This window comes from Colias eurytheme, chromosome 32, assembly GCF_061535395.1.
Source record: "Colias eurytheme isolate Ceu_HAF_F1 chromosome 32, ilColEury1 Martin Lab GWU primary, whole genome shotgun sequence".
In the NCBI taxonomy this organism is placed as follows: Eukaryota; Metazoa; Arthropoda; class Insecta; order Lepidoptera; family Pieridae; genus Colias; species Colias eurytheme.
In genome coordinates, this window is record NC_143011.1 from 2,628,223 (window position 1) to 2,643,263 (window position 15,041).

General features: G+C 38.7%; 1 protein-coding gene across 1 annotated transcript; it reads left to right on the forward strand.

Moving 5' to 3' along the window:
* Positions 1-12,725: 12,725 nt before the first annotated feature.
* LOC149895148 (uncharacterized) lies at positions 12,726-13,301 on the forward strand. Its single transcript, XM_090119158.1, has one exon. It carries the CDS (start codon positions 12,726-12,728, stop codon positions 13,299-13,301), a length of 576 nt encoding a protein of 191 aa, XP_089975284.1.
* Positions 13,302-15,041: the final 1,740 nt, after the last annotated feature.

Genomic DNA, 15,041 nt, shown 5'->3' on the forward strand with positions numbered 1-15,041 from the left:
AGATTGCCAGCGCAACAAAGTCATTCGTCATACAATTTCACCTTTCTCTCAATTTTCTACACCTTCTCAACGTTTTTCGCATGTCCACATGGACATTGTAGGACCATTACCTTATTCTTCTGGTTACAGATATTGTCTCACGATCATCGATAGATTCACGCGTTGGCCTGAGGCAGTTCCTTTACCAGACATACAAGCCGAGACGTGTGCCCGTGCTTTTCTCTCTGGTTGGGTGGCGAGATACGGATGTCCAGAGAAGATCACTACTGACAGAGGAAGACAGTTTGAATCTGATTTGTTTCGTAGCATTTCTTCACTGTTGGGTGCAGTTCATCGCCCTACGACGGCGTATCACCCGGCATGCAACGGCATGGTGGAGCGCTTTCATCGGCAGCTTAAGGCAGCTATCATGTGCCATAAAAATGATCAATGGTCTGAGGTACTTCCACTTGTTTTACTTGGCATTCGCAGCGCTTGGAAGGAAGACATTGAGTCGTCTGCAGCTGAGCTAGTGTACGGGGAGCCACTGCGCCTTCCCGGTGAGTTTCTCGCTCCTAAAGCTCATAGTACTGATCTAACAGATTTTGCATCCCGCCTACGCAATCATTTTCATAATCTCGCACCAAAACCAGCGCACTGGCATACCAGCAAAACCTTTTTCATACCTAAGAGCTTACAAATTGCTGACTATGTTTTCCTTCGCAAAGGCCCCATTAAAAAATCATTAGAATCACCTTATTCTGGCCCGCACAAAGTGATTGAAAGAGGAGAAAAAACATTTAAAATTGACGTGGGAGGCAAGCTTTCGCATGTAACCATAGATAGGCTTAAACCTGCTTATTTGCTTACTAAATTACAGGAAGAACCACAACACGATGAGAACAGCAAATCACTACCGTTCAAGACTAGAAGTGGACGAGTGGTTCGCTTCCCCAACTACTATCGACCTTAGCTGTGGCATCGGTCTCGGCGGGGGAGTAGTGTGGCGGCCAGCTGAGCGAGCGTATAACGGGACTACGTGCCCTTCACCCCGCGCCCCGCTCCGGCCGCACACGAGAGTTGTCCGCTACGCTTCGCGACTCGCGAGCCTTCACTCCGTGGCGACCAGCTTTAGACGACGGATGTGCGCTCAGTTTTTCTATCCTATTGAATTATTGTAACGTGCGAATAAACGCATCTTCGTGGATGTTGTGAGATTTTATTTAAACGCTCCTCAAGCATCCCACATTGGACAACATCTGTCTTTTCAAAGTGATTATTGGTGTTTAGTATTTCAATAGCTCAACAGTTAAAAAAAAAGAGAAATCTTATCTGAACTGAATATTACTCATCCAACCGAATATTAAAACTCTAGGTATCTTCTATACAGCCATACTGACAATCATGCGTCCCCGTACGCCATTTCTCACACTACATTACTACGGTAATTCATCTCGGGATACCAAAATAACTACCATCCTGCCTCGGCCCACACTGACCTTACAGGGTTACCATACTGCCGCGGTCCTCCTGACCGGTCAGAACACACATCTACTATCCTGGACCTCATGCCAGATAGAACACCACAATCCTTCGATGAACTACATTACCATCACAATATTATTTCACGCAACACACATTTACTTCACAACGTACGAGACAACACAACTATCAGTATGCTACAACTCTACTCAACTAGAACTCTACTGAACTATACCTCCCAAATCTATCATTGTGCTAGCCTGTGCAGCTTGCTCAAATGTTAACAGCAGTTTTATTTTGTTGTTATGATCATTAACAAACAAATATGATATTGCCAGCTGTGATAAATCTGCAAAAGGGTTATTACCAGCTGCGTCTTTATAATCCATTACTTCATTCCAGAATTCCAAGGTGGAAGTTGTGCATGTCCATGAAATGTCGACTAAATTTACGTATGCAAGGTAGCAAAACTGTAGTTGGTTTCATATGGTTTAACTTTTATTATATTATAATATTTTATATGCTAAAAAATAAGCTATATGCTAGACAACAAATAAAAATGCTAAACAATGTAAAAATATGCTAAATTTAGCATAAATTATGCCAAATTGGCAACACTGCCCGAGACGTTACTCTAGAAATCGAAATCTGACATCAGTAATCGAATGCAGTGAATAAAAATCATCATAATAATAAATGCGTTGTGTTTTTTTATTATACTTGCCCTTTTTTTGCTCCTTAAATTTACGAAAGAAAGTATACTACTTTAAAAGGGATTCGCTTGATGAATTTTAAAATTGACATGTGTATCAAGTTCGAGCGACACATGTTTCTAGTCAGTATCGATTAATTCACTATAATCGATGTTTCACTTTCTAAGCAGGTTACCTCTCTTCGAAGATAAATTTGATAGACGTCAAAATTCAAATCAATGTTGCGTACCTACAAGTTGCGACTTGCGTATTTTGGCTGTTTGGGCGTTTGGCATGGTTTTAACAGTTGACTGTTGAGGATTATGAAAACAAAGAAAATAATAAGGTTGATGGTTCATAATAATTTCATATCGCCGATCTTCTCATTACAGAAAGTGCATATATTGCTATTAATTATGTTCAGTCTTGCAAGGTGTGAAGTGATTTATTGGTTTATTGTGGCCAAATCTTAATCTGTTGATTGTGATGATAAACTCACGACTAGTTACATCCAGCTCATCATACCAAGGTCTTCTCTGTAAATCTTCTTGAATATTTCCATACCATTTTCCTTTAAATTTCTGATCCTACTTCCAGAATTCTAACCACGTACTATTTAACGAGACATTTACATCGGAATACTCTACTCTACTACTACTACTCTTACTACTACTACTACTCTTTCAAATAAACTCACCCGCAATTTTTTACTTTTTGTCAAGGTGTACAAGTTTATAATATTATTCTAAAACGTTAGAAGTGAATTGTAAATCCTTTGAAATAAATGTATCTAAATCTAATTTACTTTTTGGTTCTTATTTGATTAACTTTTCATCTGGGATTGTTAACATATTATATAATATAAAAATTTGTGTGATTTATTGGTAGGTATACTATCTGCACACCTTACTCTTTCAAATAAAGAAATAAGTAATTACTTATGTATTCAAATTCACATTGGCGTCCATATATTCTGTGCCTCCAGTGAATAAGGGAATAACTCAAAAACAGCACTTTTCAGGAGAGACAAAAAACTATATATCAATACTAAATCTTTATTAATTCAAAATTTTAAGCTTGTATGTGTAAGATATGATGTTAGACTATATTTTTACATATGAACACATGTTGTAACAACCCCAGAAATATACTTTTTTCGTGTTTTTTTGTAGTTGTGGCCTTATGAACGAGTACTTCATGGAATAACTCAATGTATTCACATAATTTTTTTTTTACTCTTTGCAATATAACGACTTATGCCCTTATGCACTATGTTCATAATCGCACAACACGACTTATATTATTGCCAGTTTTGGTTTTATAGAAATGATGTGACTTATTATGCTTGAAATTTGTGTACTTTATGACTCAATTGAGGCTTTTTAGTGGAAACACTATGCACGTAGCTTGAAAAACGAATGAAATCAACGGGTTTTTTTTATCGTTATTAGATAATAAAAACAAAACATCATTTAGGTATTTATGCATTTAACCCTAGAAGTCCAATCTACGTAAATTTGACGTATGAACTCTTCTATATTTACCATCGAATCGCTGCAAAATCCAGAACCAACTTATTAGCCGTCGAGACCTAGCAGTACATAGTTGGCTCATCCATGTAAATTCCGCCATTTGGTTGTAAAGAGGATGTTGTGCGTCATTTTGACGTATAATTGGGCTTTTCGTAACTTTTAAAATTGTTTCAAATTTTTATTTTGTGATTTATTTGAATGATTTTTTTCCAAGTCACGTTTCACATGATATCTATAGTATTATACTATAGATTGAGTATAAAATGGGATCCAGACAACTTTTATACTAGGACGAAAAACCTTCAATTTTAGTAAATGACGATTATTGTCCTCCGCTGGATTTGGACTTCAAGCAAAGGGATTGGGTGGCTGAAGATGTTGTCCGGAGTAAAACCGAATATGTTATGGGGTTTTGTTACCCATGTATAATGAAAGTCGTAGATTGTAAAATAAACCTTTAATCGATCTTTCAATAATACAGTACTATGTTGTTAATGCTATACAATGTTTCACCAGTCACCACAATGAGTCTAGTCTGTACAGGTTAGCAGCAGACAATCATTGAGTATTGGTATTAAATACGTATCAACTGCGTATTGCGTTTTGCGTATTAACTATTGTCCTAGTGAATCATTTTCACTATCGTCGAATCAATTTAAAATTCGATCAAGTGCGTTCCGTTTCGGAACGCCACAGATAATAAAATATAGATAATAAAAGTGGCAACGCCACAATGTCATGGTGGTATACATTGAGGCCGCGAATGCCATATGTGATTTCACTAAGCCCATCATCACACACGCATTCCACCGAATGCCAACTCTGGCTTTTCACTAAGCCCAACAACACACACGCATTCCTCCGAATGCAAACTCTGGCTTTTCACTAAGCCCCACAACAAACCTCATGTTTGTTCCACACGCATTCCTCCGAATGCCGAGTCCCACGGACTCCCATATTCCAATGGTCTCTCCAAGACCCAACCTCCGCCAGCGTCACCCGCGCACCGCGCATCCACGGTTTACTATAAGCAGCTATCTGTACTCCTAATAGCAGACGCCGGCTTCAACGGACTACGGTAATACCGCGCATCCACGGTTTACTATAAGCAGCCATAACCCCTTATAGCAGACACCGACTTCAACGGACTACGGCTACGAAATGACTACTGGCACACTCTGACCAATCGAACTAAGATTCACCGCTATCACTCAACTCAAATTCAAGTTTCAAACATTAATCAACTTCAAGTGGTACTTGGCCCTCAGGCATCCTCAGTATATTAACAAAGTGAAGTTACCCGAACATTGTATAAACAACATCTGTCTTTTCAAAGTGATTATTGGTGTTTAGTATTTCAATAGCTCAACAGTTAAAAAAAAAGAGAAATCTTATCTGAACTGAATATTACTCATCCAACCGAATATTAAAACTCTAGGTATCTTCTATACAGCCATACTGACAATCGTGCGTCCCCGTACGCCATTTCTCACACTACATTACTACGGTAATTCATCTCGGGATACCAAAATAACTACCATCCTGCCTCGGCCCACACTGACCTTACAGGGTTACCATACTGCCGCGGTCCTCCTGACCGGTCAGAACACACATCTACTATCCTGGACCTCATGCCAGATAGAACACCACAATCCTTCGATGAACTACATTACCATCACAATATTATTTCACGCAACACACATTTACTTCACAACGTACGAGACAACACAACTATCAGTATGCTACAACTCTACTCAACTAGAACTCTACTGAACTATACCTCCCAAATCTATCATTGTGCTAGCCTGTGCAGCTTGCTCAAATGTTAACAGCAGTTTTATTTTGTTGTTATGATCATTAACAAACAAATGTGACAACAGCACAAAAATAACATCTTAAAAAGTTTAAAACGAATAATTCGTAACTGAACCGCAGAAAACACTCAAAAAGTGGTGAAAGCTTATTCTCAACTGAATATTTACCAACTTGAATTTAAAGTAATCATGTGATAACATAATATCTGCCTACAAAAAAAAATCGCGAGAAACCCTTCAAAACTTTTTTTTATCGGCAAATTTGCATATGGCTAAATTCCTTAACGTTATGTTTACTTTTGAAAACTCAACTTAAAACAATTAATAAGTGTATACTATAAGCAGCTATAAGCAGCATCTGTGAATCTAATATCGAACGGCAAAAGGGCTGAGCTAAATTTTAGTTTCAACGTAATAAGAATGAACTACTCAACAACTACTGTACAACTACCTAATTGATGTATTCAGTTGATGTCAAACTGCAGCTAGTCACAAAAACTATTATCAAGAAATTACATTAAATGCACACAATGTAAATCGATTAGGTACTATCGAATACTCCACGTTTAGGACTTATTTGAAGCTAAAAACCAAAAAAAATGTGTGCGTGTGCTACGCGTACGTGTACACACGTAAGAAATGAAACTTCTTTTTGACCTTATTTTTTCAAAAAATAATTGATAGGGATAAGAAAAAAAATGTATGCGTGTACTAGAGTACACACGTAAGAAGTGAAACTTCTTTATGACCTTAAAAATGTCACGAGTATGGCGTAACGCAAAAATGTCACGCGTACGGCGTAACGCAAAAATGTCACGCTTACGGCGTAACGCAAAAATGTTACACTAAATTTTTGTCCAACCCCGATAAAGAAGTTTCACTTCAAAAACTTTCAGAAAACCTGGATGGGTTTTTCTTTTCTCTATTCAATTAAACAGACATTATCTGACGACAGTATGTAAACTGTAAAGGCGCTATTAACCTTAAGATTATTTCCAGTTTTTTTTTTTTTAAAGTCTTAATATCTTAACATTTAACGTACCCTAACGTTGATGGGATAGTTCTTAATTTTAAAGCAATCTAATGTACTAAAACCAAATGTAGATTCCAAAGATTTATCTTACGCTAGATGTTTATTTGAACACACGCTAATTATCTGTGACATTGTATTATGAACTGCCTAAATAAGGACCCAATAAATTCTCTGTAAAAATTCAAAACTAAATGCCTCGATTTACCTTTTATTCGATAAAACTAAATCTGCAACATTTCATAAAACTTCATATCGTAAAACTGTATACTGTGAATTGTTCACAACTTTATTTTAAGAAATTACCTCAAATATCACCTTAAATAAAACCTACGAAAAGTTTTTTTTTAAACCTCAAATGCACTAGTTAAGGCATTACTTTTCGTTTTTAATCGAATAGCAATAAGGCTGTCTTTGTGTAGCAATTAATTGCTATTTGTCAAGGGTTATAGCCTAAAAAACCAACGCAGGTAGTTTAAGAAATTAATGCGGGTAGTCAAGAAACTAACGCGGGTAGTTAAGAAACTAATTTGAAAGTAATTCGCATACTGTTTTTGTTCTGATACACGGACAAGTGAATGTTTATTGTTTACGTTCGATTGAAGGATCTGGATGCAGTGTACCAATTAATGTGCTTTCTTTGTTAGTGTTAGCTCACAAAATAACAAACATTAAAGCAATTCGTTACTTAATTTATCTTGATGGCAGTGCTTACGCCACAAAGTATTTTTTAAAATTACGTGAATTACCTACTAATGTAAACCCGTCCCTGAATAAGTGAAATAGGTACTGTTAATTTATCACTGCGTAAATAAGTTGAGTTAAATGTAATGCAATAAGATTAAACTATACACTGGTCTTGTAGGTTACAACTTTTAACAAAATCTGTAATCATTACATTCGGTACAGCCTGTAAATTAGCGATGTTTTTGTGCAGCATTTTGCCGAGGCTGTGACCATTTTCCTCAATTAATTTTAAAATAAATTTTGTAACTAATGTTTTTGGCAATAAATTTCTTTTTCTTTCGAATAAGTTGCTTGAAGTTACTACATTTTGAAAACCTACTTTCTTTATCTTACTGTACACTCAAAGTGGAATGTTATCTACTGACCGGTTTTGTATGAGATTGAAGGATAGTTGCACGACACGTCGACACGTCGCTCTGGTTCCGGTGATCTCAGGCTCGACGTGTTGATGGTAGTGATGGTAGCGCGACGCCCGGCGTGGTATTGCGGTGCCTGGCGTGGATGTGCAACACCTGGCGTGGTGTCGCGGAGCCCAGCTTGGTGCCGCGGCGCTCAGTATGGATGCGTAATGCACCACATGGCGCAACGCATGACGCTCGACGCATGATGCTCGACGCTCGACGCATGATGCTCGAAGCCGGATGCTCGACGCGATGGCACGGTGCACGACATGACACGGCGCTGCTCTCGATGATACGATGATGCTCGCTTCCGACTTCTTGCTGTTCCCGTTGAAACTGGATCGAAGTGCCACGTGGTTGCGGCGCTTTGACTTTTAATCAGGTTATCGTATATCGTATCGAGGTTATCGTCACGTGTTTTCTCATTTGCTCGATTTGATCCCAATTCTGATGTCGGAGCAAGATGTAGATTGTGAATCTATTTTCAAGCTGTGGGCGTTGCGTTGGGTAATCGAGCAAAGAAACACCTCAAACTCAATCATTTCTTTATTTACCACCGATTCGGAAAGCAGTATCTACAGAGAAGAACCGGCAAGAAACTCTATAGTTGCTCTTTTTAATCATGTCAGTTTTACAATACAGTCATTTTAATACAATCACTTTAAATACAATCACTTTTAATAACCGTTACGTTACACATTTAAATTAAACACTAGCAAAGAAAAGGTTAACAGTTCCTAGTAGTGGAAGATCCGAACTCTTCGATGTTCGAATGTGAAGTGCCGTCCCGAGGGCGAGCCTTCACGGGCTCGACCCGGTACAAGCATGAAGTAAGCCGCCAACTTCACTGTGCTGCCACCTCCCGGAACTCGTGCTTAGAGTCGTTTTACATCCGCGCTATTGACCGTCTCCGACATTAATAATAATAAATGAACCTGATTCGGATTTTTTTTTTTTTATCAGATTGGTGATGGGCCGTGATTGGTCAAGGACTCCTTCACGCAGCCGAGACGGCAGTCGTGAGGGCAATGAACAGCGAAGCCGGCGTAGTAGAGAGCGCCGCAGTGAAAAGCGCTCAGACCGCCGCAGTCAGCGCCCAAGCCCGAACCGAAGTGCCAGTCACCGGAGCCGCCCTAACACTGAGCACCACCAAAGGAGTCCCGGTGAGCGACGTTCTAGGCGTAGTATTGAACGTCGCAGCCAACGATCAGGTGAACATCGAAGTCGTAGCCGCAGTCAGCTACGAAATCGCCACGATAGCAGAATTATGAATATTGATCGGGACCGTAGAAGTAGGAAACGTAGTAAGGACTGTTCTATTACAAGACCCCAAAAAGGTGATAAAAGCGATGTAACTAGTACTTTAATAGATTCATTTGTTGATGCGATTAAATCGATGAAATCTAGTTCTAGTGATAAATTTTCGTCTATTCACAATGTAATACCTGATTTTGATCCAATGGCAAAAGAACAGACTGTTAATGCGTGGTTATCGAAGGTTGAGGAATGTAAATTAATTTACGAATGGTCAGAAAAACAAGTCGTGCACTACGCTCTGCCTAAACTCTCGGGAATAGCTAAAACGTGGTACCAAAGTCTCCCCACTTTGCTGTATTCTTGGGAGGAATGGAAAGTTAAATTAATTGAAACTTTTCCATCTACCCAGAATTATGGTGAATTATTAACTGAAATGTTGAATAAAAAACTACGGTTTAGTGAATCTCCCGAATTATATTATTACACTAAAATTAACTTACTAAACCGTTGCAACATATATGGCAAAAATGCAGTTGATTGTCTAATTTATGGAATTGAAGATAGGGGTATTAGACTAGGAGCTCAAGCGGCACAATTTTCTGAACCTGAACAGTTACTCAAATTTTTTAAAACTGTTAAACCAGGCGTTTCTAGGGATACCGAAAGATCAATTCGAGATAGGGATAAACGGCCGGTACCAAATAATTCAAATAGCGTCTTGAATAAGCCGAATAGATTCGAACCGGGTCGGATAACTTGTTTCAATTGTAACGAAGTAGGTCACCCCAGCTATAAATGCAATAAACCGTTATTAAAGTGTAGTCGTTGTAATTTATTAGGTCATTTGTCTAATGCGTGTTCTAAAATGGAACCCGCTCAAAAGCTAGATAAGGAAAAAACCGTGTTGAAAATCTCTAGTCAACAATCGGCGAGTATTTACACTTTTCCTATACGTATTAACGGGGTAAATGTCCAATGTCATTTAGATTTAGGGAGCGAATGTACTCTAATTCGGTTGACGGACGCCCTAAATCTAGGGTTCGATTGGACCACAAATGATTTACCCTTACTAAAAGGCCTAGGCAATATACCGTACCAGCCTATCGGTAAGTCGTTAGTTAATATTGAGGTACAAGGAATTACTGAAAAAGATATAGAAATATTAGTTATTAATGATAACCTCATTAACTATCCAGTGCTTCTAGGGCATTCATTTTCAGAACGGCCGGGTATTAAAATTACTAAAACCGTAGATAAACTGGAGATTTGTAAGACCCAAAACGCTAAAATACACTTGTTATGTAGGGAGCAAACTTATATTAACCCTGAGGCAATACAAACTGTCGCAGTATTAGCAAAACCTGAACTTTCTTGTACTGTATATGTTAGAGGTGGTATGCGGGGACAAAATGGTTCTGAATTCTATTTGTTTCCGGGAGAATATGAATTAAAAGATGGATTAGGCTGTCTTCTTATCTTAAATCCTAGAACTAAGGGTTTAATTCTAGAACGTGAACAGTTGCTGATACGCAGTATGGTAATGAGTAATGATTGTAAATATGTAAATAACGTTAATTTCACTGACAGGAATGATATATCTGAGCCTGTTATAGGGGATAATCTTAGCGAATTAGAAAAACAAATGGTGAAGGACTTGCTCGCAAGATATAGCAGCTGTTTTTCTTCCTGTCTTAAGGATCTCGGATTTACAACTGTATTAGAAATGGATATACAATTAAAGAATGAAGAACCGGTAGTTTACAGGCCTTATAGACTCTCGTATGCAGAAAGAGAAGATGTCAGGCGCATGGTAGCAGAAATGTTAGATTGTGGTATAGTTAAGGAGTCTTCATCACCTTACGCGAGCCCCATTGTATTGGTAAGAAAGAAAAGTGGTGAGAGGCGAATGTGTGTTGACTACAGAGCCTTAAACAGCAGGACTAAGCGAGACCATTATCCTCTCCCTAGGGTAGAAGACCTTCTTGATCAATTAGCGGGCCATAAGATGTTCATATCGCTGGATTTGGCTTCAGGGTACTATCAGATTCCCATCTCGGAGAAGTCTCAAGAGAAGACCGCGTTTGTTACGCCAGATGGACAATATGAATACACCAGAATGCCATTTGGCTTAGCAAACGCTCCTTCGGTTTTCCAAAGAGCCATGCATAAGATTCTTAATAAAGCACGGTTAAGTTATGTAATTGTGTATATGGATGATGTTTTGATACCCGCGCGTTGCTTTGATGAAGCGCTGCAAAGACTAGAAGAAGTTTTGAACTTATTAAAAGAAGGAGGCTTAACACTGAAAATGCAGAAATGTAAATTTATGTTTGATAAATTAGACTTTTTAGGGTTTGAAATAAGTGGTAATGGTATCCAACCAGGCTCTGCGAAAACTGGAGCAGTCTCAAAATTTCCTACTCCCTTAAATCAGCATGACGTTAGACGATTTTTAGGTCTTGCCAGCTTCTTTAGAAGATTTGTCAAGGATTTTGCTCTGATAGTAAAACCATTGACGGGTCTTCTAAAGAAAAATGCGCCTTGGAAATGGGGGGAAGAAGAAGCAACTGCATTTACAGAGATTAAAAAACGATTGACCAGCAGACCAATTCTCGCACTATACGACAAAAATTTAGAAACTCAGTTACACACGGATGCGTGTAGATTTGGCATCGCGGGTATTCTTCTTCAGAAAGACGAGAAAGGTTTATGGAGAGTTGTAGCATACTACAGTCGTCAAACCACGGTAGAAGAGCAGAAACTTCACTCGTTTGAGTTAGAAACTCTAGCTGTGATAGCGTCATTAAACAAGTTTAGGGTCTACTTGTTAGGCCTACGCTTCAAAATACTAACAGATTGTAATTCATTACGCACCACACTTACAAAACGAGATGTGATCCCGAAAATTGCAAGATGGTGGGTGCAGTTACAAGAATATGACTGTGAAATTGAGTATCGACCAGGAGATAAGATGTCACATGTGGATGCCCTGAGTCGAGCTCCATCAGACTCAAAAGTAGACGATTTGCACGTTATTGATATACTTAGTGTTACTGCTGAAGATTGGATTACTACTATTCAATCTTCAGATGACGATATAAGGCGTATTAAAGAAATATTAAGTGATCCAGAATCCCCCAACATAAGTACATTTCAAAATTACAAATTAAAAAATGGACGTGTATACAGGATCATAGCTGATGATAATATCAAATGGGTAGTGCCTAGAGGCGCACGCTGGCAAATTGTTAAAGCCAATCACGATGACGTAGGCCATTTTGGGTTAGAAAAGACTTTAGATCGTATTCGGGCATTATATTGGTTTCCTAAAATGAGAACCTTTGTCACCAAATATGTTTCAGCATGTTTAGAATGTGCTCACCATAAGATGCCAGGTGGTGCTCGACAAGGTCACCTACATTCCATAAAAAAAGTAGAAATCCCCTTTCACACGGTCCACGTGGACCATGTTGGGCCTTTCATTAAGAGTAAGAAGGGGAACTCATATATCTTAGTAATCATCGATGCCTTTACTAAATTTGTTTCTTTGGCTGCCGTCAAAAGTACCAAAACGTCGGAAACTATAAAAGTAATTAAAAAAAAATCTTATTGGGTATTTTGGTACTCCAACACGCCTCATTTCTGATAGAGGTAGCTGTTTTACCAGCAAGAGGTTTAGGAAGTTTATACAGGCCTTAGGCATAAAGCATGTTATGAATGCAGTAGCCACGCCGCGAGCAAATGGTCAAGTAGAAAGGTCAAACCGAACTATATTGGCATCATTGGGAACCATGAACCATGGCAAAGATCCTAGAACATGGGATGATAATCTATCGGATATACAGTTAGGCATTAATACGACAATACACGACGTCACAAAAAAAACTCCTAGTGAATTATTATTTGGGCGTAGAGTTACAAATCCTTCGCAAGGTATATTAAGTGAAGTAATTTCGGATGTAGGACATGGAATAGTAGACGGTAAGATTGACGATATTAGATTAGATGCACGCTGCCTGATGCAACAGCAAGCGAAGGTCAGTGAAGAACGGTATAATAGAAAAAGAAAAGCGGCAAAAGTATATAAAGTAGGTGATCTAGTGCGAATTTTGAGAGCAGTTGCATCTGGCAGCGGGCAGTCTAAAAAGTTGGAACCCAAACTACAGGGACCGTACCGCGTAATTAAAGTTTTACCAAACGACCGTTATGTGGTAGAGGATACCCCTTTATCTCGAAAAGGTAGGCGGTACGAAGCTGTCGTGGCAGCCGACAAAATGCACCCTTGGTTAAATTTTAAATCGATGTCTGATAGCGATAATGACGGTGATGATAGTTGTTCTGATGCCATTGAGAATCAAAATAATTAAATTTTATACATACACATTAGGTAGTTTAAAGTTCTTTATGTATGTTGTAATACACATCCTTCTATAAATGACGAGTCAAGTCTACGTGTTTGGTATGAACGAAGAATGATCGACGTTTATAACAAACACATGGAATTTGAAATAGCTTGCATATTGTGGGCATGCCGGGCACAATATGCCGCCCAACGAGAACCAAAATGCAGTATATGTGTGAACAGTGAGTACCGAGTGATTTTGTATGATTATTATGGGTATGCCGGGCACAATGATGTGCCGCCCAAAACGAATAGCTTACATACTGTGGGCATGCCGGGCATGATGTGCCGCCCAAAGAGTAACAATATGCAGTCTATGTGCAAGCAATGAGTACTGAGTGATTTTTATTACTGTTGAGGGCATGCTGGGTACAATGATGTGCCGCCCAAAGAGTAACAATATGCAGTCTATGTGCAAGCAGTGAGTTCTGAGTGATTTTGATTACTGTTGAGGGCATGCTGGGTACAATGGTGTGCCGCCCATAAGAAAGCAACAATTATTATTGTACATTGTTATTTTTGTGATCTAATTATTGTCAAATTTAAATGTATGATATAGTATTATGTAATTTAAATATAACATTATGATTGTATTGCAATACCTGCATAAGGTCACTAATATGTAAAAATGTATTGGTGAGCAATAAATTATTTGAATTTGAATTAGTCCTAATCAAACGGATAGAGAAGTGAGTTTTTGTTATACAAATGTTTGTAGCGATTGTCGAAGTAGTTCCAATAGAGATATATATATTTATTTATTTTCTTTTTTTTTTTCGAAATTTGTAAATCTTATTCTAGGCTTGTTTCCTTGTGTAATTTTGATTATTTGTAAAAGCTAATCATACCAATTCAAACTTCGGGAACTAGTTGTAAATACATATTATTATAAGTATTTGTTTCAATTTCATGTAAGTATGGTTGCATTTTGTTTTCCATATTTTAACATTTTATTTTTGTTTAAATTTAATTTAAGCCAACGAAGGCACTCGTTGAAGATCGGATGGCCGAGCTGTTACAAATCTTAAAATCATACATAGTACATTATTTTCCATAGACAAGGTTTTCTGTTATTTATAATCTACCGCTTGACAACTTAACCTCCCCTCCAGTCGGTTAGTTGTCAGTCGATCGCTCACATTTTTTGAAGAAACGATCAGCTAGCAATTGATCCTGAACAACCGACTAGTGCGGTCAACAAGTCAGTGCCTTAGTCGTGCCTCATGCTTGTTTTAGGGTTATTTAAATCTATTATTTAAGATTGTGAAAGATTGCGAATATTATAGTAAAAAGTGAATGTAACAAGGAGGAATATTAAAATATCAATTGTGAAGAAGGCGTTTCATTCCACAACCCAACAGCTTCAGAAGTGGGATAACGATAACAAGATTGGTGATGGGCCGTGATTGGTCAAGGACTCCTTCACGCAGCCGAGACGGCAGTCGTGAGGGCAATGAACAGCGAAGCCGGCGTAGTAGAGAGCGCCGCAGTGAAAAGCGCTCAGACCGCCGCAGTCAGCGCCCAAGCCCGAACCGAAGTGCCAGTCACCGGAGCCGCCCTAACACTGAGCACCACCAAAGGAGTCCCGGTGAGCGACGTTCTAGGCGTAGTATTGAACGTCGCAGCCAACGATCAGGTGAACATCGAAGTCGTAGCCGCAGTCAGCTACGAAATCGCCACGATAGCAGAATTATGAATATTGATC

Bases quoted from the DNA above. Each gene is read 5' to 3' on its own strand.
- LOC149895148 (XM_090119158.1), top strand. From the start codon at position 12,726: ATGAACCATGGCAAAGATCCTAGAACATGGGATGATAATCTATCGGAT.